The sequence below is a fragment of the Delphinus delphis genome, chromosome 20 (assembly GCF_949987515.2).
Source record: "Delphinus delphis chromosome 20, mDelDel1.2, whole genome shotgun sequence".
Classification (NCBI taxonomy): Eukaryota; Metazoa; Chordata; class Mammalia; order Artiodactyla; family Delphinidae; genus Delphinus; species Delphinus delphis.
In genome coordinates, this window is record NC_082702.1 from 8,173,621 (window position 1) to 8,201,473 (window position 27,853).

General features: G+C 50.2%; 1 protein-coding gene across 2 annotated transcripts; it reads left to right on the forward strand.

Moving 5' to 3' along the window:
- Nucleotides 1-27,836, forward strand: ODAD1 (outer dynein arm docking complex subunit 1). 2 transcript variants are annotated; one of them, XM_060000489.1, is made up of 15 exons: nucleotides 1-45; nucleotides 406-498; nucleotides 1,729-1,828; nucleotides 1,995-2,184; nucleotides 15,144-15,266; nucleotides 15,620-15,733; nucleotides 18,924-18,991; nucleotides 22,338-22,525; nucleotides 22,755-22,889; nucleotides 23,772-23,854; nucleotides 23,969-24,137; nucleotides 25,912-26,075; nucleotides 26,164-26,267; nucleotides 26,592-26,670; nucleotides 26,741-27,836. In XM_060000489.1, exons 2-15 carry the CDS (start codon nucleotides 429-431, stop codon nucleotides 27,293-27,295), a joined length of 2,142 nt encoding a protein of 713 aa, XP_059856472.1. In that variant the 5' UTR covers nucleotides 1-45; nucleotides 406-428; the 3' UTR covers nucleotides 27,296-27,836. The 2 variants fall into 2 exon arrangements, with proteins under 2 accessions (XP_059856472.1, XP_059856473.1); XM_060000490.1 differs by having other exon boundaries at nucleotides 26,551-26,670; nucleotides 26,741-26,874.
- The last annotated feature ends 17 nt before the right edge of the window (nucleotides 27,837-27,853 follow it).

The following is a 27,853-nucleotide window of genomic DNA, read 5'->3' on the forward strand; positions in this document are numbered from 1 at the left end:
TGAGCTTGGAGCATCCGGGACATGTCAGGCACTCCAGCCCAGCAGGTAGGGACCAGGCCTCACTCCCCTCAGCCGACGGGGTTGGGGGGATTTTCCCCTTCTCTGTGCCCCCTCCGCAAACAGCCCCGCCTCGGAGATACCGAGAGCCTAGAAGACCCCCCGCCAGAGTCAGAGCCGCGACGCAAGACAGAGAATGTGAGAGGTGGGAGGTCGGGAGAGGCATGGGAAGAGACCCTAGAGATGTCCCACTCCAACCCACTGGAGAAATTGAGACTCAAAGAAAGGCCAGAGCTAGTTCTGGGGTCACTCTCTTCCAATTCCTAGCCCCTCGCTGTTCATCGCCCGCCCTCCTCCTATAGCCCTCTCCTGCTCGCCGTCTGAAGGGGTCCTGTCCCACCCCTACAGGAGCCCCACCCTCTTTGGCCAAGATGCCTTTAGGACTCTCTGCTGGGAGCGCTCGTTCCGAGCATGGAAGCGAGGCCTTCCTGGAGGGAACGGGTAATTCATACATTCTTTATTTCATTCATTCTTTTCCCGGTTTTCCCATGTTTCAGGTCCTGTGCAACAAGGCACTGGGGACAGGGAGGGACTTCAGGAGCGCCCTCTGGTGGGGAAACGCACAGGCTCCAGAATGGAGGTGGAGCCGGGCAGATGGGCGGGCCAAGCCTGGGGAGTGGAACGGCCGGGAAGACTTACTGCAGAAGTTTGAGCGGGGCCCAGAACTTCTCTCAGGAATTACCAACAGGAGAAGGAAGGGACGAGTGTTTCCGCAGAGAGAACAGCATATGACTAGAGCAAGCTTTCTCAGTCTCCACATTGTTGACCCTTGGGGTCAGATGTCAGATCATTCCCTGCTATCCGGGGGACTGTCCTGTGTGTTGGAGGATGCTCAGTGCATCCCTGGCCTCTACTCACTTCATGTCAGTAGCACCCCCCAACCTGCCCCCGCACCATACCATCAAAAGTGTCTTTAGACATGGCCATATGTCTTTAAGGGGGCACAATTGCTCCTGGTTGAGAACCACTGGGCCGTGAGAGATGGGGAGCTAGTGGACGAGACCGGAGAGGTGGGTAGGGTCGGGTCTGTGGGCCCTTGAACACCAGGGTGAAGAACTGGGACTTTGTCCTGGAGATGCTGGCGCGCCAGGGAGGCCTGTGACAGCTCTAGGTATAGAAAGACCTCTGGAGCTGTGAGGGGAGGCCAGGAGGTTAGGGAGGAGGCTGGGGTGATGGGGTGACGGTCCAGAAAGGGGAGGATGAGGCCTGAGCCAGGGGGATGGGCTGAGAGCGAGGAGGCGGGAGGTGGGGCTGAGGAAGGCTGGGCAGTGGGCTGAAGGGGAGGGAGGGAAGAGCAGTGGTGCCCCGGGGGTCTTGGCACCTGTCCTCAGCTTTCCCAAGTTCCAGGTCCTGTGCTTCTGGTCCCTGAGGACTGTGAGTCCTCCGAGGAGTGCCCTCTAGTGGGGAAACATGTGTGCCCAAGCCCCGGGTAGGAGTGGGTTTAGGGGAAAAATGCGAAGGTCGGCTTGGGGTACAGGAAGTGTGAAGGGATGAGGGAGCTTGAGGGATACAGGAACTGAGGTGCAGCCCTAGAGTGGTGTTGGGAACTGGGTCTGCAGTTCAGTTGAAGTTTGTGAGACCCTCAGGGAGCCAGAATTCCTAGGTGCTGGGGAGGGAGGGGCTGGAACCTGGATTCCTATGGAGTCCCTCCCTGGCCTGGTCCCACCTCAGTGGATTGGGAGGTGAGCAGACTGCAGCGGCAATGCAAAGTGATGGAGGGTGAAAGGCGAGCCTACAGCAAGGAGGTCCACCAGCGCATCAACAAGCAACTGTGAGCCAAGCACCTGGGGCCCTGGAGCTGGGGCGGGGCTGTTGAGGAGGTGGGTGCTGGCCTCCTCCTGGGGCTGACGGGGGAGGGAAGGCCCAGTGTGTCTGGACTTTAGTGAGGCCGAGCTCTGCCCCTTTCTGGCTTCCCCTCCACTTCCCTGCCTGGGCAGTGAGGAGATCCAGCGCCTGGAGGGGGTGCGGGACAAACTGCAGGTCCAGATCAGCATTGCCCAGAGCCACGTCACGCGGCTGCAGGACAGCAAGAAGCTGGAAAACATGGGTCACCTGCTCAAGTGCCGGGTCCGGGCGCAGGCTGAGGTCAAGGAGCTGCAGGAGCAGACCAGAGCCCTGGACAGGCAGGTGGGTTCTGAGAGCAGACCTGGTGGATCTTACTTAGGAGCATGTGTCATAACCTCTTTGAGCCTTACCTTCCTCATCTGAAAAATGGGGTTATTGAAAGCATCTCCCTGGGGGAGTTGTGTTCAGGCTCCGGTAGGAATACGAGTATTTAGTGCTGAGCACAGCCCCACACCTTCAAAAAAGGTGGTTAAGGGGGAAAGATTCACCTTCTGGAGTCAGTGAAACCTGCATTAGAATCCTGGTCCTGGCACATCAGCGCTATGTGACCATGGGCAAGTCTTCACCTCTCCGGGCCGTAGTTTCTTCATCTGCAAAAAGAGGATGTGGGTAACTCAGCAGAGTCTAGACAGATTTTTTTTTTCCTGGCCGTGCCGTGTGGCATGTGGGACCTTAGTTCCCTGACCAGAGATTGAACCCTTGCCCCCTGCAGTGGAAGCACGGAGTCCTAACCACTGGACCGCCAGGGAATTCCCTAGACAGATTTTTCCTATTTGCTTCAAGACCTTGTTATTTGGCCCTGCAAACAATGTGACTTTTCTAGGCCTGTGTTCTTTTCAGTTTTTAGGACCACGACTCATTGTGACACAGTTCATAAACACACAGATACAGTCCTTTTTGCCACTTTAAGTGACATATTCACAAGTTCCAGGGATTTGGATGTTGACGTCTGGGCAGGAGGGTGAGGGGCATTTTTCTGTCTACTACATGTTCTATAGTTTTATTACATTTGACTTTCAATCAGTCCGTTTGTTCAGCTCTCAATATCACCCTGAGCTGCCTTTTGGAAGCTGAATTCTGTCTGATTTACACACCTCAAAATTTTGGCTGTTTCATGGTAGTACAGTGGCTTAGTGTGCGTTGGCTGCCGGAGCTGGCTTTCCTTAGTCTTTCATGGGAACTCACCAGAGACAGGTCCAACCGGGATGATCTTATTATCTTGACTCCATGGATTCCTTTGCCCTAAGAAACTTGATTATGGAGAATTGTAGGTCAGGTGGGGTCCTCTGAATAGAGCTCTGTAAAGTTCCTCATGAGCTCAAGAAAGGATGTAGTTGTCTGGTGATAGTCATTCATTCCACAAATATTTGTTGAGTGCCTACTAAGTGCCAGGTGCTGTTCTAGGTGTTGAAGACACAGCAGTGAACAAAACAGACAGGAATCTGCTCTCATGTAGTTTACATTCTACTGGGGAGATAGACAATAAGCCAAATAAAAGCCAAAGAAAGGGACTTCCCTGGTGGCGCAGTGGTTAAGAATCCGCCTGCCAATGCAGGGGACGTGGGTTCAAGCCCTGGTCTGGGAAGATCCCACATGTCTGTGCGCCACGACTACTGAGCACGCATGCTGCAACTACTGAAGCCCGCATGCTAGAGCCCATGCTCCACAGCAAGAGCGGCCACTGCAATGAGAAGCCCGCGCACCGCAACGAAGAGTAGCCCCCACTCGCTACAACTAGAGAAAGCCCGCGCGCAGCAACGAAGACCCAATGCAGCCAAAAAAACCCCCAAAACCCCCCAAAAAAACTGAAGAAAGAATGTGTTCCAAAGAAATCACCCAGAATCTCGCACAGAGAGACAAAAAGATGAGAAATGTGGAAGGGTGGTCAAGACAATTGCAGATCTAGTGAGAAGGTTTAACAGTTGTCTAATAAAAGTTTCAAAAGAACAGAAAGAGAACGGGACAGAGGTAATGTGTGACAGGATAATATCTGAGAACTTTCCAGAACCAATGAAAGAATGAATCCACAGATTCAAGGATGCCTTAGAGTCCAAAACAGGATGAACAAAAAAGCCACGCTTATGCAGGACATATGGAAATTTCCAAAATATACAAGCAGCCAGAAAATTGTTAAAAGGCATTACTTTCAAAGGAGCCACAGTTAGACTGACAACTGATTTCTCAAAAGAAACATTGGAAGTCAGATTGTGTCTTGTAACTTCAACGTACTAAGAGACAAGGTATTTTAACAAGGTATTCTTTTTTTTTTTTTTTTTTTTTTGCGGTACGTGGCCCTCTCACTTTTGTGGCCTCTCCCGTTGCGGAGCACAGGCTCCGGACACGCAGGCTCAGCGGCCATGGCTCAGGGGCCCAGCTGCTCTGCGGCATGTGGGATCTTCCCTGACCAGGGCATGAACCCATGTCCCCTGCATCGGCAGGCGGACTCTCAACCGCTGCACCACCAGGGAAGCCCTAACAAGGTATTCTTAACAAGGTATTTTAACAATGTGGCTGGATACAAAATTAATATTTCCCTGTGTTAGCAATAACTATTAGAAAATAGAAGAAGAAAAGACAAATTTATAATAGCCAAAAGAAGTACCTAGGAAGAAATCTAACAAAAGTGTGCAAGACCTCGATAGAGTAAATTGTAAAAGTTTATTGAGGGATATTGAAGAAGAATTTAATAAATGTAGAAATATACCATATTCATGGATTGGAAGAGTTAGTGTTGTAAAATGTCAGGTCTCCAAGTTGATTTATAGAATCAGTGTAATCCCTACAAAACACTAAAAGTTTTTATTTTTAATGGATGGAATTGATAAAGAGATTCTAAGGTTTATAGAGAAGTGCAATGAACAAGATGACTAAAATTTACTTAAAAGAAGAACAATATGGAAGGATTTGCTCTATCGGTTATCAAGATTTATTATAAAGGTCTTATGGGACTTCCCTGGCGGTCCGGTGGTTAAGACTGCATGCTCCCAATGCAGGGGGCACGGGTTCGATCCCTGGTTGGGGAACTAAGATCCCACATGCAGCACGATGCGACATAAATAAATAAATCTCTTATAATTGATGCAGGGCTAATCAAGTGGGATAATGGGACAGAACAGAGAGACGGGGATGAGACCTATGCATATGTGGACACTTGATATTTGACTTCAAGAAATGGGAAAAGGAGGATTCTAATAATGGTGCTGTGAAAATTGGATATCCATACTGTAAGATGAAACCAGACACTTACCTCTCACTGTCCCCAAAACTAATTCCAGATGAATCAAAGGTCTAAATGTGTGAAAGTGCAGAACATTTCTTAAGTTACAGAAATCTCTACTTTTAAAGGAAAAGATTGATACATTCCATGACTTTAAAATTAGTAACTCCTGTTCATCAAAAGAACCATAAAGAGTGTGCAAACTAAGTCACAGTACTGAAGGTTATTTGTAAGACATAGCTGACAAAGAACCTAGCGTCAAGGACATATAAGGATCTCTTACAAATCATTAAAGAGTCAGCTCAATTTAAAAACAGTCAAAGGAAGGCTTCCTAGGTGGCACAGTGGTTAAGAATCCTCCTACCAATGCAGGGGACGCGGGTTTGAGCCCTGGTCCAGGAAGATGCCACATGCTGCAGAGCAACTAAGCCCGCGAGCCACAACTACTGAAGCCCGCGTGCCACAGCTACTGAAGCCCACCCACCTAGAGCCTGTGCTCTTCAACGAAGAGTAACCCCCGCTCACCGCAACTAGAGAAAGTACAGCAACAAAGACCCAATGCAGCCAAAAATAAATTAATTAATTAAAAAAATAAAAAATTAAAGAAATAAAAACAGTCAAAGGACTTGAGTGGGCACATCACCAAGTAAGAAATTCAGATGTCCAATGAATGGAAGAATTATTACTCATCAGTATTCAGAGAAAGGCAAATGAAAGCCATAAGGAGGTATCACTACACACTCACCAGATTTTCAAAAATTAGTGTCCAAAAATACCAAGTGCTGGGGAAAGAAGGAATGGTGAGAACTCTTATGAAGTGTTGGTTGCTAAGACCCCACCAGTTGGTGGGAGTCTAAATTGTCATGAGTATCCTGAAAAGTATTTTTCCCCCATTATCTATTAAATTTGAAGAGAGACATACCCTGCGATCTGGGGTTGCATCTACTCCGCATGGACGGTCACCAGAAGCAGTCTTGGGCTTTACCTGACCATCACACTCACAGGATCCAATAGGCTGTCACTTGGCACCAGGTTCACTTAACTCTGTAGAAGGAAAGAGGACAAGAAACGACAGCATCTTTGCACAACAGCATCCAGTGCATCTTCCTTGAGCGTCCAGGGGCTGCTTCTCAGCATCTTCAGTTGGATGATACTGTACGGGTGGGTGTTGCTCACCCTGGCATAGGGAAGTTTTATATACAACATGAGCCACCTCTTGTAACAGATCATCAGGGCAGCTTCTAAGACCCCACAAGGAACGTATTCCATTGTAAGAAACACCCCACAGAGAAACCAGTTTTCTATTCAGTCCTGGTCATGTAGGCCTTTGGGGTCTATGAGTCCACTCATAATCCTTCCAATCTGATATAGTTCACCAATCAGGGGCCATTTTTGTAATCAGCATTGTTGCCTGGGAACACAGCTGGCGTTCCGTATTTACATTAGCCCAGCATGTTTCCATGGAAACGGTGTTAGAAGGAAGTAAACCAAAGTCATTTCCCAGTAGAAAATGGTTTAGATTTGTCAGTAACCCATCCTCCCACCCAACAATTCCACTTCTGAGTCTATACCCTGGAACCAGGACTCATGAAAACAATGTTGATAGATGCATTATTCATATCATCTAGCTCCAAACTGCAAATAACTCAAATGTTCATGAATATTTGAATGAATAAATAAATTGTAGTATATTCTCTTTTTGAAAAATATTTATTTTCGCTGAGCCGGGTCTTAGTTGCAGCATGCAGGATCTTTTTTTAGTTGTGGCGTGCGGACTTCTGAGTTGCAGCATTCAGACTCTTAGTCGTGGCATGCAGACTCTTAGTTGCGGCATGCATGCGGGATCTAGTTCCCTCACCAGGGATCAAACCTGGGCTCCCGCATTAGGAGCCCGGAGTCCTACCACTGGACCACCATGGAAGTCCCATGTAGTATATTCTTATGATGACATAGTATACAACAATAAAAAATTACAATGAAATGTTTGTGGATGAATCTCACAAACATTTGAAGGAAGCAAGGCATAAAATATACAGACAGCATTATTTCATTTACATAAAATTCAAAACCAGGCCAAGCCAAACTTTTGTTTAGGGGGTTTATACCTGGGTGATAAAACTATAAAGAATTTCACTTAAGGAAGTATGGCAGACAGATTAATGACTCCCCGAGGATGTCCATGTCATCATCTCTGGACCCCGTGACGATTGCAGATTTTGAGTTGGGTAGGTTATCCTGGATTATCTGAATGGGCCCAATTTACTCACAAGGGTCCTTATAAGAGAGAGACAGGAAGGTCAGGGTCAGAGGAGACGATGTGATTATGGAGAGAGGAGATGTAACAACAGAAGCAGAGGTTGGAGTGGCCGTAAGCCAAGGAATCCAACCTCTAGAAACTGGAAAAGGCAAGGAATGGATTCTCCACTGGAACCTTCAGGAGAAATACAGCCCAGCTGACACGTTGATTTTTAACCCAGTAAGACTGATTTCCAACTTCTGATCTCCAGAACTGTAAGATAATAAATTTGTTTTGTTTTAAGGCAGTAAATTTGTGGTATTTTGTTACAGCAGCAGTGGAAACTAACACAGACAGGAGAGTGGTACCTCTGTGGAGGGGAAGATGGTAGTGATTAGATTGCAGTGCTGTCAGTATTCTAGTTCTTGACCTGGGTGGTGGTTCAAGGATGTTCACTTTTAAAATATATAATAGGGCTTCCCTGGTGGCGCAAGTGGTTGAGGGTCCGCCTGCCGATGCAGGGGACACGGGTTCGTGCCCCGGTCTGGGAAGATCCCACATGCCGCAGAGCGGCTAGGCCCGTGAGCCATGGCTGCTGAGCCTGCGCGTCCGGAGCCTGTGCTCCGCAACGGGAGAGGCCACAACAGTGAGAGGCCCTCATACCACAAAAAAAAAAAAAATATATATATATATATATAATAAACTGTACATATGTGATCTATGCACTTTTCTGTGCACAATAACATTTTTTAAGGAAAAAAAGATGTTACCCATCATAGACGTAAATGTAAAACCTAAAACTATAAAACTTCTAGAAAGAAGTGTAGGAGAAAATCTTTGTGAGCTTGGGTTAGGCAAAGATTTCTTAGATGCAACACCAAAAGCATGATCCATAAAAGGAAAAATTGATAAATTGGATTTCATAGAATTTTAAAACTTCTCCTCCTTAAAAGGGTCTGTTCAGAGAATGAAAAGACAAGTCCTACATGGGGAGAAAATATTTGCAAAGCCTGTACCTGACAAAGAACTTATATCCAGAATATATTAAGTAGTTTTAAACTCAATAAGAAAACAGACGACCTAATAGGAAAAATGGGCAAAAAGACTTGAACACACACTTCACCAAATATATATAACGTGGAAGCAAGCACGTTGAAATATTAGTCATTAGGGGAATGCAAATTAAAATCACAAGCTACTTCTGCACACTTATTAGAATGGCTAAAATTTAAAAGACTGATCTCGCCAACTGTTGGTGAGGATGTGGAGAAACTGGAACTTTCACACCCTGCTGGTGGGAATGTAAATGGGACAACCACTTTGGAAAATAGTTTGGCAGTTTTTAAAGAACTAAACGTCCACCTACCGTATGATTCAGCCATTTCCACTCCTAAGTATTTACCCTAGGAAAAAGAAAGCACATGTTCCTACAGCAAATTGTATGTGAATGTTCATAACAGTTTTATTTGTAAAATTCAAAACAGAAACAACCCAAATGTCCACCAACAGGTGAATGGATAAACAAATTGTGGTACATCCATACAGAGGAATACTACTCAGCAGTCAAAAGGAATGGGCTAGGGTAGGGCTTCCCTGGTGGTGTAGTGGTTAAGAATCCGCCTGCCATGGCAGGGGACACGGGTTTGAGCCCTGGTCCAGGAAGATCTCACATGCTGCGGAGCAACTAAGCCCATGCACCACAACTACTGGACCTGCATTCTAGAGCCCATGAGCCACAACTACTGAGCCCACGTGCCACAACTACTGAAGCCCGCGCGCCTAGAGCCCGTGCTCCACAACAAGAGAAGCCACCGCAATGAGAAGCCCGTGCACCTCAACAAAGTGTAGCCCTTGCTCGCCACAACTAGAGAAAGCCCGTGTGCAGCGACGGAGACCCAACGCAGCCAAAAATAAATAAATAAAATAAATTTAAAGAAAAAAAAGGAATGGGCTATTGATATACCCAAAGACTTGGATGAATCTCAAAATAATTGTTATGAGTGAAAGAAGCCAAACTCCTCCCCTCAAAAAAAGAGTATATACTATGTGATCCCATTAAGCTAAAACTCTAGAGGGCTTCCCTGGTGGCTCAGTGATTGAGAGTCCGCCTGCCGATGCAGGGGACAACGGGTTCGTGCCCCGGTCCGGGAAGATCCCACATGCCGCGGAGCGGCTAGGCCCGTGAGCCATGGCCGCCTGAGCCTGTGCGTCCAGAGCCTGTGCTCTGCAACGGGAGAGGCCACAACAGTGAGAGGCCCGCGTACCGCAAAAAAATAAAAAAATAAAAATTAAAAAAATAAACTAAAACTCTAGAAAATGCAAACTGGCCTAACTGGGTTACTGCATGGGAGTGGGGGGCTGCAGGAAGGAAGTGGCAGGGGGAATGGCAAAGAGGAAACTTTGGGGGTGATTGGTATGTTCACTCCTTCGATTATGTCAAACTTACCCAATTGTCTGCTTTAAATATATGCAGTTTTATTGTGTGTCATTTATACCTCAACAAAGCTGAGAAAAAATTTCCTACCTCACATCATCTGAAAACATCAAGTCTAGTTAGATTAGGTACTTAAATGTAAAGAGCAACATTTGAATACTTTTAAAAATTGAAGGAGAGTGTTTTCTAATCTTGGGAAGAATTCCTTGAACTACCTATGTTATTGACTCGGATTCTTGGACTTTTTTTTTTCCCCCAACACCGCACAAGCTTTTTCAGTGGCCAAATATTGGCATCTTCATTATTTATTTATTTTTTGAAATGCATATTATCTGTTTGCTTTTTTGTTTAAGCCGCGCCACGCGGCTTGAGGGATCTTAGTTCCCCGACCAAAGATTGAACCCAGGCCACGGCAGTGAAAGTACCGAGTCCTAACCGCTGGACCGCCAGGGAATTCCCAAGACTGGACCCTTTAATCCATAGAATTGATAAGAGGCCAGACCAGGAATTCTGGTCTTGGATGAGGGAGCGAAAACAAGTAACAGGTTCCCTTGCTTGCTCCCCTAAGGGTGGGGTGAACTTGTTCCTTAAATGGGGTGAGGGTAGGGTGAATGGGTAGGTGGGGCAGGAGGCGAAGCTTAGGCGGTCTGCCCACCCCCTTGGTGGTGCTGTGTGCGGGCATCAAGAGCTGTACCCTGCTTTTGCTCCCAGCACCTCAGAAGTGGCCGTTGGTTTGTGGCCATTTTTTGTCTTATTGTTCATAATTGCCCCACTGATTGCACGTGCATGCAGTTATTTTTGGTCCCTTACAGTTTCTTTGTATTCTGTTGCTGGAGGAGACGTTTGTCCAGGTCCAAGTACAAGCACTCCAGTAAAGGGTCCCAGGTCCCAGCCTATCTCACCTAAACTTTCTTTGTTCCTGGAGCCCTTAATTTCTTAGTAAATTTTTTAGCCCCCAAAGAAACATCTAACAGGGGTGTGCTGGGAAACCAGCAATTAGCGGGGGAAAGCACCCTGATGTGTAGCATTTTCTTTTTTAAAAAATTTTATATTAGAGTATAGTTGATTTACAATGAGCATTTTCTGATTTTCATAACATCAACGTTCTCATCTAGGCTGAGGTGAACATACCCTATCATGACCCGCAGTGAGTCACACCCTTATAGAATCCCCTCCCCTTCAGTGGCAGCAGAACTCTTGACGGCTGAATTTGGCACAGGTGATGGGTTGTCCCTCCCTTGATGAGGTTATGCTATTTATTTATTTATATTTTTTTGGCTGTGTTGGGTCTTCGTTGCTGCACACGGGCTTTCTCTAGTTGCGGCGAGCGGGAGCTACTCTTTGTTGCGGTGTGCGGGCTTCTCACTGCAGTGGCTTCTCGTTGCGGAGCACGGGCTCTAGGCGCGTGGGCTTCAGTAGGTGTGGCACGCGGGCTCAGTAGTTGTGGCTCACGGGCTCTAGAGCGCAGGCTCAGTAGTTGTGGTGCACGGGCTTAGTTGCTCCGCGGCATGTGGGATCTTCCTGGACCCGGGCTCGAACCTGTGTCCCCTGCACTGGCAGGCAGATTCTTAACCACTGCGCCACCAGGGAAGCCCGGTTATGCTATTTAATACTGCACCATAGTAGACTGAAGAAGCTGCCATGCTGTGGAGAGGGCCACATGGCAGGGAACTTCTGGGGGCTCCTGGGAGCTGAGGGCCTCAGTCCTGCAACCACAAGGAACTGAATTCTGCCATCAACCACGTGGTGAGTCCTGGATGAGACCGTGGCCCTGGTGACCCCTTGATCGCAGCTTTGTGAGTCCTGAGCAGAGGTTCCAGCTGAGCTGTGTCACATTCCTGACCCATGGAAACTTCAAGATAATAAAGAGGTGTTGTTTTAAGCCACAAGGTTTGTGGTACAGTTGGCCCTCCATATCTACAGGTTCTGTATATGTGGATTCAACAAACCAAGGATGGAAAATATTAAAAAAAAAAAGAAATTCCAGAAATTTCCAAAAGGTTAAACTTGAATTTTGGGGGCCAGCAACTATTTACATAGCACTTACACTGTATTTACAACTATTTACATAATATTTACATTGTATTAGGTATTATAAGTAATCTAGCCATGATTTAAAGTATACAGGAGGTTGTGCGTAGGTTATATGCAAATACTATGCCATTTTATATAAGGGACTTGAGCATCTTTGGATTTTGGTATCTGAGGGGAGTCCTGGAACTAATCCCCTGTGGATACTGAAGGGCGACTGTAATTTTTCTGCAGAAATGGAAAACTAATATAATGGTCAATTTCAAACTACCAACAATTTAACTCATGTAATTCCTGAAAATGTAACAATCAGCTCTCAAGAGCTGTCCAAGGGGGCCCCAGTATTGTACTGCTAACGGCTCTATTATAGCAGTTTGGACCAAACAACCCAATAAATGTTTGCATCCTAACAACCTAGAAACCTTTTGGAAAAATAATATACATAAATTGAAAAAAAATTGTGTTTCGTTCTTAAAAACCACAATTACCTGTGGCACGTTTGTGCCTATTGGCCACTTTGCAACTTTTCAGATCTTGGAGTCAGAGTGGACTCACCACTCTCATTCCACACTGATTTCTGTGCAGTACTTGCTTTTTTTTTAATTGAAAATTTTACTGGGGTAATTGTAGATTCACCTGTGGTTTGAAGAAATAATGCAGAGAGAGTCCTTGTACGCTTTGCTTAGTTTCCCCCAATGGTACCGTTTTGGGGTATTTGATTTTTATCACAGCAACTGCTAAAAACTCAGTTTCAGAAAGATGTGACATTGGACTTTCCTAGTGGTTCAGTGGGTAAGACTCCGCACTCCCAATGCGGGGGGACTGGGTTCGATCCCTGGTCGGGGAACTAGATCCCACAACGCATGCTGCAACTAAGAGTCCGCATCTCGCAGCTAGAAACATGCCACAGCGAAGATCCCGCGTGCTGAAACTGACCCGGGGCAGCCTAAATAAATATTAAAAAAAAAAAAAGAAAGAAAGATGTGACATTGGACTTCCCTGGTGGTCCAGTGGTTATAACTCTGCGCCTCCACTGCAAGGGGCACTGGTTCAATCCTTGGGGAACTAAAATCCCGTATGCTATGTGGCGTGGTTAAAAAAAAAACCCCAAAAAACAAAACAACAGCAACAACAAAGAAAGATGGGACGTCATCAAAAGGAATGTAGCACCGTCTCACGTTGAACCTGGGAACTACCTTGAGCTCCAGGTTCATGTGGTGTCTGACCAACGTCAATATGTCTCCCTCAAATTTTAAAATATCCCCGTGGTTGCCCCTCTGAGCTTGCTGCAATGCTCTGGGGTGCCTTGGCGCATGTATTCGTTTCTTTGGGTGGCTTATACTACAGAAATTTATTGTCACACAGTTCTGGAGGCCAGAAGTCCAAAATCATGATGTCGGCAGGGCTGGTTCCTTTTAAGGGCTGTGAGAATCTGTTCTGTGCATCTTGTCTAGCTTCTGCTGGTTTGCTGGCAATCTTTAGCCTTCCTTTGTGTGTAGAATCATCACTCCAATCTCTGCATTCATCTTTTTTTTCCTTTAAAAAATTTTGTAATACAATTTTAAAGGTTATACTCAATTTGCAGTTATTACAAAATACTGGCTATATGCCCCGTGTTGTACAATACATCCTTATAGCCTATTTCACACCCAATCCTTTGTACCCCCCACTCCCCACCCCTCTATTACCTCTCCCCCTGCACTGGTGACCACTAGTTTGTTCTCTATATCTGTGAGTCTGCTTCTTTTTGTTATTTTCACTAGTTTGTTATAGTTTTAAGATTCCACACCTGCCTTCACCTTCATCTGGCATTCTCCCTGTTGGCATGTCTGTGCAAATTTCCCCTTTTTTATAAAGACGCCAGTCGTGTAGAATTAGGGCCCAACCCAGTGACCTCATTTTAACTTGATTACTTCTGTAAAAACCCTGTCTCCAAATAAGGTCACATTCTGAGGTTCTGGGGATCAGCACTTCGACATACGGATTTACAGGGGACTCAGTTCAACCCATGGTGCTGCACAAATCGGGAAACACAGTATCAAGCCATTCATTTATTCACTTAGTCTGCATGTTTTGTTGCATGCCAACTCTGTGTCAAGCACAGAAAAGATAAAAATCCGCCCTCGTGGAGTTTCCAATCTAGTTGGGAAGACAGCATACCCCAAACAAGTCAAGATGAATACGGGAATGAGAAGGGCAGGTTGGAAGTTGGTTTCGGGCATCAGGGCTTATCTTCCCCTCCTCTTGGTATAGACCGGGATTCTTGGCCTTCCCCAGTCAATAGAAATTGATTGGGCTTCCCTGGTGGCACAGTGGTTGAGAGTCCGCCTGCCGATGCAGGGGACGCCGGTTCGTGCCCCGGTCCAGGAAGATCCCACGTGTGCGGAGCGGCTGGGCCCGTGAGCCATGGCCGCTGAGCCTGCGCGTCCGGAGCCTGTGCTCCGCAACAGGAGAGGCCACAACGGCGAGAGGCCCGCGTACCGCAAAAAAATAAAATAAAAAAAAAGAAATTGGTTAGAGGCCAGACAAGAAATTCAGACAGGCCTTTACTGGGGCCCCTGCTGCAGCAGCAGGGAGCGAAAACAAGTAACAGGTTCCCTTGCTTGCTCCCAGAGGTGGGGCGAGCTTGTCCCTTCTATGGGGTGACAGTAGGGGTGTGTCCACGGGTTGGGCCAGAGGAGTGGCTTAGGTGTTTTGCCCACCCCTCTGGGGGTGTACTGCAGGGGGCACACGTAGTACCTTGCTTTTGCTCCCGAACCCCTTTTTTTGTTCCTGACTCTTCAGAAGTGGCAGCTGGGTTTTTTTGGTCTTTTTGTACATTCTTGTCCAGAATTTGCCCTAACTGCACATGCACGCAGTTATTTTTAGTCCCTTATAGTTCCTTTGTATTTTGTTGCCCGAGGAGACGTTTGTCCAGGTACAGGCACTGCAGCAAAGGGTCCCAGGTCCCAGCCTGTCTCATTCTCAGCCTCTTGTTTCCACTTTGTCTACTGTGTGTGGCGTCGCATCCATCCAGATCACACATTTCTCCCAAAATATCAGGAAAGGAGTCAGGCTGGCTCAGCTTGGGTCACACGTCCATCTCTAAGTGGATTGTTTGGACCTGGGTCATGTGGCCGGCAGGGCGGCTCGTTATGGTTGGAAGTCAGATCTACGTGGAAGGTTGGGTACTCACCTCAGAAGAGGGGTACAGCAGACGGCTGGGGCCACAAGGACCGCAGATGTCAATCACGCTCAGTCACTCACCCTCCCTCTCATCTCCCTCATTCCCTCAATCTCTCCCGCATTCAGTCAACAAATAGGCACCATGTTCTTTCTTCCAGATCCAGGAATGGGAGAGCCGGATCTTTGCCCATGGGAAGGATGTCAAGGCCTCGGGATGCATCCTGGATCAGAAGGTCAAGAGCCAGCGAAGGGTCAAGATCCTTGAAGACCAGTTGGACAGGGTGAGGGTCAGCCTCTTGGCTGTCTCCCGACCTGAACTCTTGGGGGAAGAACTGAGCATGGGAGTCAAGTTTTAGAAACGGTGGACCAGATTCCTGGATGCAGAGTGGCCTAAAATAGTGGGTTCCCTAAGTGGGGTTAGGAGACAAGATCCTGGAGGGGTGGAGGGTCTCCCAGGAAAGGAGACTGATGCTTGGGTCTTGGGGGGGATGGCGATGCTCTCAGAGCCCCCAAATTGGGAATGGGCCCCCTACCTGACAAGTGCCCCCTTCTCGGCTGAGAATGGAAGAGGGAGGCAGGCCAGGCCTCAGACAGACTCTTGGCATCCTCTCCCACACCACCACCCCCATTCCAGGTCACCTGTCGCTTTGACAACCAGCTGGTTCGGAATGCAACCTTGCGGGAGGAGCTGGATCTCCTGCAGATCGAGAGGAACCGCTATCTGAATGTGGACCACAAGCTGCAGAAGGTCAGTGGCCCTGAAGCCCAGGACCCCTTGGCCCAGCTGGAGTGCAGGGGAGGATGCAAGAGTCACCCTACTTTCTCCAACACTCGGGCCTCAAGTACGGAATCGCCCGGAGCCATAGGTTTACTTTAGTCCGGAGGGAATGGACACCTGAGAATGTTCCGGGCTACCCCCAGCAAAGAAAGCAGCCTCATTGAGATTTGCAGAAAGCAGAGATGTCACTTTGAGTGTTATCACCCAGGGCAACCAAGGCGCAGGCAGGACCATTTACATTCCATGGGTTTCTCAATAACCTTTGAAGTCCTTTGAAGAATCCTCCCTCCCTCCTTTCACCTCCCTTCCTTCCTTTATTCTCTCCCTCTCTCTTTCTTTAAGTTTTCCTTTGAAATAATTTCAAATTTGCACAAAAGGTGCAGGAATAGTACAAAGAACTATATATCCTTCACCAAGATTGATAATTTGCCAAATTTACTCTCTCTCTGTCTCCGTGTGTGTGTAATTAGTTTTCCTGAAAATAATTTATTATCACAACTGCCGAACTATTTGAGAGTACGATGCAGACATTATGGTCCTAAGAACTTCAGTGTGTATTTCCTAAGCACAAGACCATTTTCTTATATAAACAAAGTGCCCTTACCCAAGGGCACTGAACATTGTTGCAATTCTAAGCAGTCCATATTTAAAGTTCATGATTGTTCCAACACTGTCCTTTATAGCTAATTTAATTATCTGCTACAGGCTCTGGGCCAGGATCCCACATTGCATTTGGTTGTCCTGGCCTCATTCATCTGGAACAGTCCCTCGGCCCTTCTTTTTTTTTTTTTGGGCTGCGTTGGGTCTTCGTTGCAGTGTGCAGGCTTCTCATTGTTATGGCTTCTCTTGTTGTGGAGCATGGGCTCTAGGCACGCAGTCTTCAGTAGGTGTGGCACACGGGCTCAGTAGTTGTGGCTCGTGGGCTCTAGAGCACAGGCTCAGTAGTTGTGGCTTGCTGGCTTAGTTGCTCCGCGGCGTGTGGGATCTTCCCAGACCAGAGATCAAACCCGTGTCCCCTGCATTGGCAGGCGGATTCCTAACCACTGCGCCACTAGGGAAGTCCCCCTCGGCCCTTCTTTGTCTCCATGACTTTGACATTTTGGAAGCATTCAGGACAGTTGTGCTGTGTGACGTCCCTCCATGTGGATTTATCTGATCTTTCTCCATGATTAGATTCAAGTTGTGCATTTTTGGAGGAATATCACAGAGGTGGTATTGTGTCATTTGCAGGCATTATATCAGTAGGCACATAATGTAAGTTTGTCCCATAACTAGTAACGTTGACCTCGATTGCTTGGTCAGCCAGGTTTCTCCAATATAGAGTTTTCCTCTTTGTAATGACTGAGTCCAGGGAGGTTCTTTGAGACTCTAAATATCCTGTTCCCTGATACATTTTCACGCAATTGTTCTAGCATCCCTTAATGACTTTTGCCTGAATAATTATTATTGTAATGGCTACCAAATGGTGATTCTTCTCTCTCATTTCTTCTTCATTTATAAGATGGCATTTTACTTAAGGAAGAACTTCTTGAGTATATTTATGGGTTATCAGGAAGCATTCATGTATTCTTACTTTATTCTCTGGGTTATAATCCATAGTGCTCATTACGATGTTCACATTGTCTCAGATTTGCCTGGTGGGAGCCCCCTCAAGCTGGCTTCTCTGTCCTTTTGACAAGCCCATCTGTTTTGTTTTTTTTTTTTTTGAACACTTCCTTACTTTCTGGCACAGGAAGAGAGTCCAGATTTTCTTGTACTTGATCAGCCTTAACTCTCAAGTTAGCATTTCTCCATGGGGTCTTGATTCTTCCTAGTGGGGTGTCCTGCTTCTTCTTCTCTTGGTGCTGAGAAACCAAATTACAGGCACTAGGAGTCCTCACTGCTACTGGGGTGTCCCTGCCTTGGGGCCCTTTCTCTGGAGCTAGGAAACACACGCACATATTTTAAAATTGTGAGTTCATGTCGGTGCCTCTCATTCCAATCCATCACCCCTGGGTTATTCCTGAACCTTCCCTATTTTATCTTTTTCTTCCCCACAGTGGGAACCTTGGCTCCCAACAGCGTTTATAGACGTACTCACTTGTTCAATCCTACAAAACACATAAGAGAGGTTCAGAATTGCTATAGCTGTACTAACACCCCCTGAACCTGAGCGTTCAAGATTTGTGTGCAGATTGTTTTGTTCTCTGAGGGCCTGGGTATCTATCTATCTATTTATCTATCTCATATTATTGTATTCAGAAGTCACTGGGATTAGTTCCTATTTTTTTGGTCTTCTTTGTGGTTCTGTTCTTTGTTTGAAATACAGTTAGGTTCACTTGCTTCTGTTTGTATTTGGTTTTAGTTCTCTCCCCTATCCTTGTTGATTTAATTTTCTTTATGAATATGTAAACCGTCGACAGGGGTTCCCAAATCAAAACTATGCCAAGAGGTAAGCCACAGAAACATCATTTCCTCACCATCTCTTCCACTTCGTTCCCATTCAGCCCCCATAGTTTCTGGTTATCCATCCTAGGTTTCTTGTTACAAAAGTGTATATGTTTGTGTGTTGTGTGTGTGCACGTGCACACATACGCATGCACATGTATTTATACACACATATACATGTATGTGCGTATTACATTAATATACACACATTATATATGTATATGTATGTGTGTATATATGTTTATATACATTAGTACATATATACACATTATGTATATGTACAAAATATATATCTATATATAAAATTTCCTCTTGTCTTTCTCCTGAAATAACCCTTTTACGCCTAACTCTGCAAAGACACTTCCATAGGACTAGAAAACAGATTAGCGTGGTCACAATCACGAAATTCACACAAATTTCTGACCCCCACCACAAAGTTAGGTCAGCACTCTTAGGAATATTCTGGGTTGGGTGTTTCACTGCATTCCTTTTTTATTTATTTATTTGTTTGTTTTTGGCTGTGTTGGGTCTTTGTTGCTTCCCGCTCATCAATCTGGCTTTCCTTTCACTTGGTACGTGTTTAAAATCCCTTTCACCGATTGCCGCTAATGAGGAAGGTCCAAGTTTCTAAGGCCCAGGAGCCTCCCTTCTTATTGGGGAAATGTGGGGCTTAAAGGAGGGCCGTCCAGTGATGAGGGTGTTAGAAGCGGTATCTGTTTTGTTCTCTTGGCAGGAGTTGCAGCTCCTGCGGGACACGGTCAGGACCCTCATGGTCTCCTCCACCTCTGCCTACACCATCAGGTAGGGCCCCTGGAGGCATCCTAGATGACTCAGTCCATGCATTTTCTTAAGGAAGTGGTGGGAAGGTTCCAAACTCAAGAAATAGATTGTCAGAACATCTTTTTTTTTTTTTTATAAGGTGCCCCTTTCTCTCCCACCTCCACTGATTTCCCAGCTTCTCGGGCAAGGTCCCTCTCCTTGGGTGTGTGAATTAACCTCTTTAACCCCAGTCTGTTAATGGCATGTAGCACATAGGGATGTAGAAAGGCTTAAGGGGCATTCCCTGGCGGTCCAATGGTTAGGATTCCGCACTTTCACTGTCATGGCCCAGGTTCAATCCCTGGTCCGGGCACTGAGATCCCACAAGCCACAGGGCGTGGCCAAATAAATAAATAAAGAGACTTAAGGGACTTCCCGGGGGGTCCAGTAGTTGAGAATCTGCCTCCCAATGCAGGGGATGCGGGTTCGATCTCTGGTCGAGGAACTAAGATGCCACATGCCTCGGGGCAACTAAGCCCGAGCACCACAGCTAGAGAGAAGCCTGTGTGCTGCACCTAAGGCCCAATGCCGGCAAAAATAAACAAATATTAAAAAAAAATAGAGAGACTTAAGTAAGTGCACATAGCAGGGGGCCAGGTCGTAGGAAGCATCAGTGAATGACTGTAATTAGATTGATATTTGTCAGTATTGGTTGAAAGGGACAGAGATTCTCTCAAGCCACCTTCAGATAAAGGATCATGTTGTGTGGAGTCTAGAAGCCCCAGCTGCTCTGCTCATGGACGTCTTTCTCTGCCTCTGGGCTCTCCTGGGTTCCATGCTCTCTCTTAGCCCATCTCTGCTCCTTTCTGAGCTTCAGCCCTGTTCTCTTGCTCCAAGTGGTTTCTTACCTTCTATTCAGTGTCTTGTTTCTACCACATGACTTCTGCTTATCATGGTTCATGAGTCCTCATGACATCGGTTATAGTCCAAATCTACCTTATGGTTTCTGTGATCTTTCTTTCTTTGTTCCTCTTTTTTTTTTGCGGTACACGGGCCTCTCGCTGTTGTGGCCTCTCCCGTTGTGGAGCACAGGCTCCGGACGCACAGGCTCAGCAGCCATGGCTCATGGGCCCAGCCGTTCCGCGGCACGTGGGATCTTCCCGGACCAGGGCACGAACTCGCGTCCCCTGCATCGGCAGGCGGACTCTCAACCACTGCGCCACCAGGGAAGCCCTCCTCCTTTCTTTTCTTTCTTTCTTTCCGTCCTTCCTCCCTCCCTTCCTTCCTTCCTTCTTTCCTTCCTTCTTCCTCTCTCTCTTTCCGTCTTTCCTTCCCTTCTTCTGTCTTTCTTTCCTTCTTCCTTCCTTCCTTTGAGTTAAGATGCACATAATTCACCTTTTAAAAATTTATGTATGTATTTATTTATTTTTGGCTGCATTGGGTCTTCGTTGCGGTGCGCGGGCTTTCTCTAGTTGCGGCGAGCGGGGGCTGCTCTTCATTGTGGTGCGCGGGCTTCTCACTGCGGTTGCTTCTCTAGCTGTGGAGCGCGGGCTTTAGGCGCATGGGTTTCAGTAGCTGTGCCGCGCGGGCTCTAGAGCACAGGCTCAGTAGTTGTGGCGCATGGGCTTCGTTGCTCCGCGGCATGTGGGATCTTCCTGGACCAGGGCTTGAACCCGTATCCCCTGCACTGGCTGGCGGATTCCTAACCATTGCACCACCAGGGAAGTCCCCAAATTCACCATTTTAAAATGTACCATTCAGTGGCATTTAGTACCTTGGTAATGTTGTGCAATCATCACTTCTGTTTTCATCACCCCCAAAGGAGACCTGTAACCATTAAGCGGTTATTCTCTCTTTCCCTCTTCCCCAACGTCCTGGCAACCACTAGTCTCCTTCCTGTCTCAACGATTTACCTATACATCTGCCTTTCTGTAAATTTACTTTTCTGTTTCATGCAAATGGAATCATACAACGTGTCCTTTTTGTGTCTGGTTCCTTTCACTCAGTGCAGTGCTTTCAAGGTTCACCCACGTTGTAGCATCTCTCAGTACGTCATGCCTTTTTATGGCTGATTCTGTAATTTGTTACCTGTGGTCCTCCATGACCTCTTCAGAGCCTTGACTCATGGCTTCTGTTCATGCATAGCTCTGGCTTCTTCCTAACTTGGCCTTCATAACATGACCTTTTGTGGCTTCTCTCTATACACCCTTTTAGCTTCGGCTTCCCGCTGTCCCCTTCTTCGCATTTCCCAATTCAGATTCTGAGGAGAGAATCTGACTGGCCCGGCTCATCTTTTCTGCCACGTCCCACAAGTGATGGTCTGCTGGCCTGTCTTTGCATCACCAGGATCTAGCCTCTGCCAACAATCCTCCAGCTGACTGCAGTGGGCAGCCTAGCCGGGTGCAAAGATAGGGTGGTTTCCATTAAAGGCAGGGGGCAGCTGTCAGGACCAACACTTCTGTCAGACCAGCCATTGTCTCCAGTGCTTCCTTGCTGGCGGACCTGGGCAGGTCACTTCCCCTCTTTGAGCCTCAGTTTCCTCTACTGTGACATGGCAACAATAATGGTATCTACCTCATGGGCTGCTGTGGGGACTTATGGCGTGCTGCTTTAGAGCATCTCCTGCAGGGCCAGGCTCTTGGGAAGTTGGGTTCCCTCTTCCTGGCCTTTCTGTTGACCTGAAGCCCAAGGCACAGAAAGAACTGTGAGTCCTAATCCCTGAGGGGCTGCTAGAGGGGTCGCCGGGGGCTAGGGCTGGTGGGTGCCAGGAGAGGACTCCCACCAAGGAGGACCGACCTGAGTAAGCCTCAGAGGAATTTGAACAGAGCAAGAAGCTAGTGCCCTGAGTCGAGGCAACCAAGGTTGGCAAAGGTGTGGAAAGGGGAGCTAGAATGGTCCATGGGCAGGGACCTGAGGCGACTGACCTGCTGTTCTCCCAACCTAATGACCCTCTGACCTTTGATCCTGTGACCTGTGAAGTAGGCTTGGGGCACTCTGAGTTTACAGTTGGCTGCACTACGTTTAAAAGCTTAAAAGCTCCACCTTCGGCCAAGCAGGCCAGGGGAGTTTCAGTGAGTGAGCCCCCTGACTCTGCCCCATAAACCCATCCTGACCCACCCCTAGGAAACTAGACAGTTTTCTGCCTTTTGTGACCACTGGGTAACGGCAACCTGATTCTGTCCCATCCCTGAGACCCCAGGCTGACTGTGCCCCATCCACCACCACCCCCAACCCCAGGATGACCCAACGCGTCCCTGTGACTCAAGACTGACCCTGCCCCATTCACCCTACAACCCCAGGCTGACCCCGCCCCTCCCTGGGCCCCAGGATGAACCCAAATCCAACCTCCAATCTTCCTGACCCGGGTCTAACCCCCCACCCCTCCCAGGGAGGAGGCGAAGGCCAAGTTAGGCATGCTGCGGGAGAGGGCAGAGAAGGAGGTGGCCCAGAACGACACGGAGGTGCAGATCTTGCAGCGGCAGATCGCGCACTTGGAGCAGCTGCACCGCTTCCTCGAACTCAAGAACAGCGATCGGCAGCCGGATCCCGCCGTCGTGGAGAAGCGCCAGCAACGGGGTGAGGCCGGGGCCGCCACCTCTGCCTGCAGCAGGCCGGGCCAGGGGAGGGGCGGAGCGGCTCGCTCCAGGTCTCGCCGCGGGGCGGGGCCGGCCGGAGGGCGGGGCTGGAGGGGCGGGGTCTGCGCGTCTGCGGTGTTGTTGCCCCCTCCCCACCAGCGTGCCCAGCCAGGCCCCTCCGCCCTGGTGGCCGCCCCGGACGCCGACCTCACTGCCCCCTCACCCCCCAGCCCGGGAGGTGGCCGAAGGCCTCCGGAAGACCTCCCAGGAGAAGCTGGTGCTGCGCTACGAGGACGCCCTGAAGAAACTGTCCCAGCTGACCGGGGAGAGCGACCCGGACTTGCTGGTGGAGAAGTACCTGGAGTGTGAGTCCCTGGGGGTAGGGGGTGGGGATGGAAAGGGCGGGGAGGAGGGGGGGCAGGAGCACGGCGCCCAGCCCCCCGGAATCCAGTGCAGACTGTGCTCTGTCTCGGTCACCGAGGGCCTCCGCTTCAGCCCTGGGGACTCCTCCACCTGCGCTGGAGGGACCAGGAATCAGGCTCCGCCCTACTCGCCTCTTCCCGTCCGCCCTGCCTCCGCCCCTCTCTCTACCCCGCCTTCTCCCCAGTCTCTCTCCCACCCACGTCTCGGGCCTACTGACCGCTTCCTTCTCTGTGTGTCTCCACCCGTCTGCATCTCTCTGTTCTCACTGAGTGTATCTCCGTCTTTTTCTTTCTGTCCAATTTCCCTGGCGTGTCTGCCTTCCCGCCTCCCCCATCCGTCTCCCCCTTCCCCGTTCCCTCCCTCCTCCGCCTCCCTCATTCCTGGGCCTGCGGGTCACCCTGGGAATCTTCCTCTCAGCCTCTGTGTGCCTATCTCCGTGTCCCTGTTGCTGTCTTTCTCCCGGTGTCTAATGTTCTCTCTTTACCCACCTTTACCGTTTGCTCTCCCTCACTTCTCTGTTTCTCTGTGTCTCTCTCGGCATTTCTGTGACTTTCTCTCGGTCGCTCTCTCTTTCTGTCGCTCTGCCTTGCCCTGTATTTCTCTCTGTTGGCCCCTGTGTCTATTTCTTTGCCTATATCTCTCCGTCTCTGTCTCTCTTTGTCTCTGTGTCTTTGTTGCCTTTCTCAACATCTCTTTCTCTGCCTTTCTTTGTCTCTGTGTCTTTGTTGCCTTTCTCAACATCTCTTTCTCTGCCTTTCTGTGTGTGTCTCTCCGTTTGCTGGTCTCTGTCTCTCTGGACCCTGCCTTTCCTGACTCGCCCCCAGTGGAGGAGCGGAACTTCGCAGAGTTCAATTTCATCAATGAGCAGAACTCAGAGCTGGAGCGTCTGCAGGAGGAGATCAAGGAGGTGAGCGAGACCCGCCCCTCCCCCTCCTCTCCCCCTCCCCTCCCCCTCCCCTCCTCCACCCACGTTGGCGCCCCCTCCCGAGCTGGGCCCAGCGTCGCGCCCCTGCCCCTGTAGATGCAGGAGGCCTTGGAGAGCGGGCGCCGCAGCGAGGAGGACCGTCGCTCGAGGCAAGAGCAGCAGCTGGCCGAGTTGCAGCAGCGCGTGGACGAGGTGCACACGGAGGCCGAGAACCTGGAGGCCCGCTTCCAGAACTTTCGCGGGCAGCTGGAGAAGCTCAAGACCGGTGAGCACCCGCCCCGGCTTCTTCATCTGGAAGGATGCGATGAGCAGGCGGAGAGCCCTGCCCGGGCCTGCCACGCGGAGACATTCCGCGGACCACTCTGTGCACTCCCTTGTCGTCTGTCCCATATCCATCCGACCATCCATTCACTCATCCTTCATCCATTCTGCGTCCAGCCAGCCAGCCATCCTTCATCCAGCCATCCTGCATCCATCATCCATTCATCCTTCCAGTGTGGAGTCCATGAGAGTCAGGCAGCCCTGGGTTTGAATCCCAGCTCCACCACTTGTGAACTTTGGTGTGTGGTTTCCTCTGTTGGAGCCCCTCCGGAAGTGGAATGGCAGTGCCTAGTTTGTAGGGTCGGCATGAGAATTAGATGGGATGAGGGATGGAGAGAGACTGGGAGGTGGCAGTGGTGGCGGGGAGCAAGCAGGAGGGCCACCTCGTGCTGCGCGGTCGGAGCTCAGGTATTGGCAGACCCTCTTTCCCTCTGTTGTAGGGACTGCGGTGACAAGCCCTGTGCTAGGTAGTGAGGACCGGCAGGGGGAGGCGGGGAAGATGCTGACACGGGCTCTGGATACTCGTAACCCAGGGGCTGGGAGGGAGGACACCTTGGGCCCTGCAGGAGGAAGGGTATGCCTTAACTCAGAGTGGAGTGCAGGACCAGGATTTGGGGGGCCCAGTGCAGAATGAAAATGCGGGGCCCCTTGTTTACAAACTGGCAAGAATTTCAAGAGACAAGAGCAGAGCATCAAACCAAACGTGGGCTCCTTCTCGGCACAGGGCCCTGTGCCCATGACATTGGCTCTGCTGGGCTCACAGGGGAGGTCTCCGGGGAGCCATGATGCTTGAGGCCGATTTTGAAGGATGAGTATTTAACCAAACAACTGGGGAGAGGGGATGCTCCCAGCAGGCGGGGCCAAGGCTCGGAGGTGCATGCAAGGAAGGCAGGTTCTTCGTGCAGAGAGGGCGTGGGTGGGAGTTGAAGAGGGTCAGATCCTAGACGGATGCCAGGCTGAGGCTTTTTCCTGGGGGTGCTGGGGAGCCATGGGAGGGCTGTGAGCAGGAGAGGGGGCTGGATAGGAGGGAGAGGGATGAGGATGGAGAGGGAGAGAGGGAGCACAGAGGTGTCGGGGGTGTGAGGGCTGAGGCACCAGGGGTCTGGCCCGGTGAGGGTGCAATGCGGAACCTGGGAGGAGGAACTGCTCTGGGGGGTGAGCCTGACCTCAGTGTGAGCGGCATTGCGGACTGTTCGGAGAGGGACCCCAGGAGGAAACTGAATATGAGCCTGCAGCTCAGGTGGGGGAGGCAGGGGAGAGTGGTAGGGATGCCACAGGCTGGGTGCAGATTTCTGTCAAGGTCATGGGTGCATCTTATTTCATTCACAATAACCAGGTAACTAAATACAAGCAGGCCAATTGTGAGAGCGGGTCACAGCCTTGGTGCTGCTGTGAATTTCCTCCGCTTTCTCCCGTGGAGCACGTGTGTGTGTTTCTGTGGGAGAAGCACATCCTGAGCTGTGGACTCGCTGGGTTGGGTGGAAGCTGGGTGATTCTGAGCCGTGAGCAGAGGACTGGCCGTGTGGAGGTGCCCTTGTCACGTTTTCCTTGGACTTCCCTCGCTTTTTGCCCTCTGTCATCTGGAACCCGGTGGGTCTGAACTTGGGCAAGTCCCTTCGCATCTTTGAGCCTTGCTTGGGCAGCAGGGCCTTGAGGAGAGGAGAGGGTGGCACCCCGTGGGCACCGGATCCATGATGGCTTGTCCCCTCTGACCCCAGATATCCAGCACCTCTTCACCAGGGCCCAGTGTGACAGCACGGTCATCGATGACCTCCTAGGGGTCAAGACCCACATGAGAGACCGGGACATAGGCCTCTTCCTGGGCCTCATAGAGAAGCGGCTGGTGGAGCTCCTGACGGTGCAGGCCTTCCTCGAAACCCAGGTTGGGGTGCAGACGGTGCAGAGGGGGGACAGGGTGCCGGGGCCTTGGAGACGGGCCTGAGCAGACCACTGGCTTCTCCACCCTCCAGAACAACCTCTCTGCCAGCTTGCCTGACGCTGCCCTCCTGGTGCTGGGCCAGAGCCCCGAGGATCTTCCCAAGAAAGTGGCCCCACCTCAGCCCCCTGACCATCTGTGAGCCAGAGGGCAAGGGTCAGGGAGCTTCCACGGGGGGCAGAGGAGACAAGGGAAGGGAGGGTTTTCAGGTGTGGGTGGGCCCCCGGGACTGGAGGGTGAGTGGGGCTCGGGGGCGGGGGGAGTAGAAGATGAAGTGGGTACTTCGGGGGAATCAGGAGTAAGGGCTCCAGGGACATTCGATGGGGCCCTGGGTGGACCCGAAGGGGAAAGGGCGCTCAGAGCCCGGCGCACGGCTGAGGGTCTCAGGGCCTAGCAATGAGACGCCATCGGCCTTCTGAAGGTCGAGGAGTAGAGTCCCTTCCTGCCTTCCACCCACCTTAGTGAGGACCCCCCAGGCTTTGAGGCCAACGACGACTACCCGCTGAGCGAGGGGGAGCTGCTGAGCTACGTGGTGAAGTCGGTGAGGACGGGTGCCCGCGGGAGCGGGGCGGCTCTTCCTCCTCTGGGGCCCTAACTCGCCTCCCCCGCAGCTGGAGGCCCGGGAGCAGGCGAAGGGTCAGTACCTGAAGCAGCAGGCTGAGGCCGTCACGAAGGTGGACAGCACCCCGAGCGTGACCCTCTCCAGCACCCAGGCCAGCTCCAGCCTGCCCCTGTTGCCCAAGAGCCCCAGCGCTGTCCCCGGCTCCCTCACGAGCCACAGGGCTAGCAGCATCCTGGCGTCCAGCGGAGGCCGCGCCACCAGCTCCAATGTCGGCCGTGTCAGCTTTAGGGACCCCAGCTCCAGCGCAGGCCACGCGACCTTCGGCTCCACCAGACCCGTCACCGGGGGACTTATGTCCAGCCGGGGCTCAACTGAGGGCCGAGCGATCGTCACATCCCCCAACTCTAGCAGCTACCCGGGGTCCACTGGATACTTGGGGTCCAGCAGAGGCCACGAGAGCTTTGGGGGCCCGGAGAGCAAAGGCCCTGAGTCAGAATCGAGTGGAGGCCTCAAGTCCAGCAGAGGCCAAGTCTCAAGCACTGGCCCTGCCTCTAGCACCGGCCGGGTCTCCACCACCAGCAAAGATTCCCAGAGCAAATACTAGGGGCACCCAGCCCCAACCCGGCCTCTGGCTCCTTGCAGGGCCTTCTCTGGGTCTCTGCCTCTTAATTTCCCCTATGCCTCTCCATCTTTCTCACCCAGCTCCGGGTGACCTGCCTGCACACCTGTCTGCATCTCCCCTTCACTATGTCTCTGCATCTCTTCCCATCAGCTCCCCGTCATCTGTCGCCTGGTCCCCCTCTCTGTTTCCAACCTGCCCTTCCCTTTCGGTTCCCTAATCTTCTGTTCTCTAGGCTTCCCGTTCAGTGTGTCTCTGTCCTGTCTCCATGTTTGTCTCCCCATCTCTACTCTGACCTCTCTGATTATCCCCCCCACCTCCTGTTTCGGCTTCCCCATTTCTAACTCCCTCTCCTCTCCTCCATCTCCCAGGCCCTCCTCGCATCTCATGTCCTTGTCTCTGTAGCTCCTCATTCCTTGTCCTCAAGAGTCCCCAGTACTGACCAGTGGGGGAAGGATGGGGGCAAAGACATCAGGGTCAGCATGAACTGTGACCATAGGAAATAAAGGCCAGAGTCTGATTTTTACCCCAGCCTGGTTACAA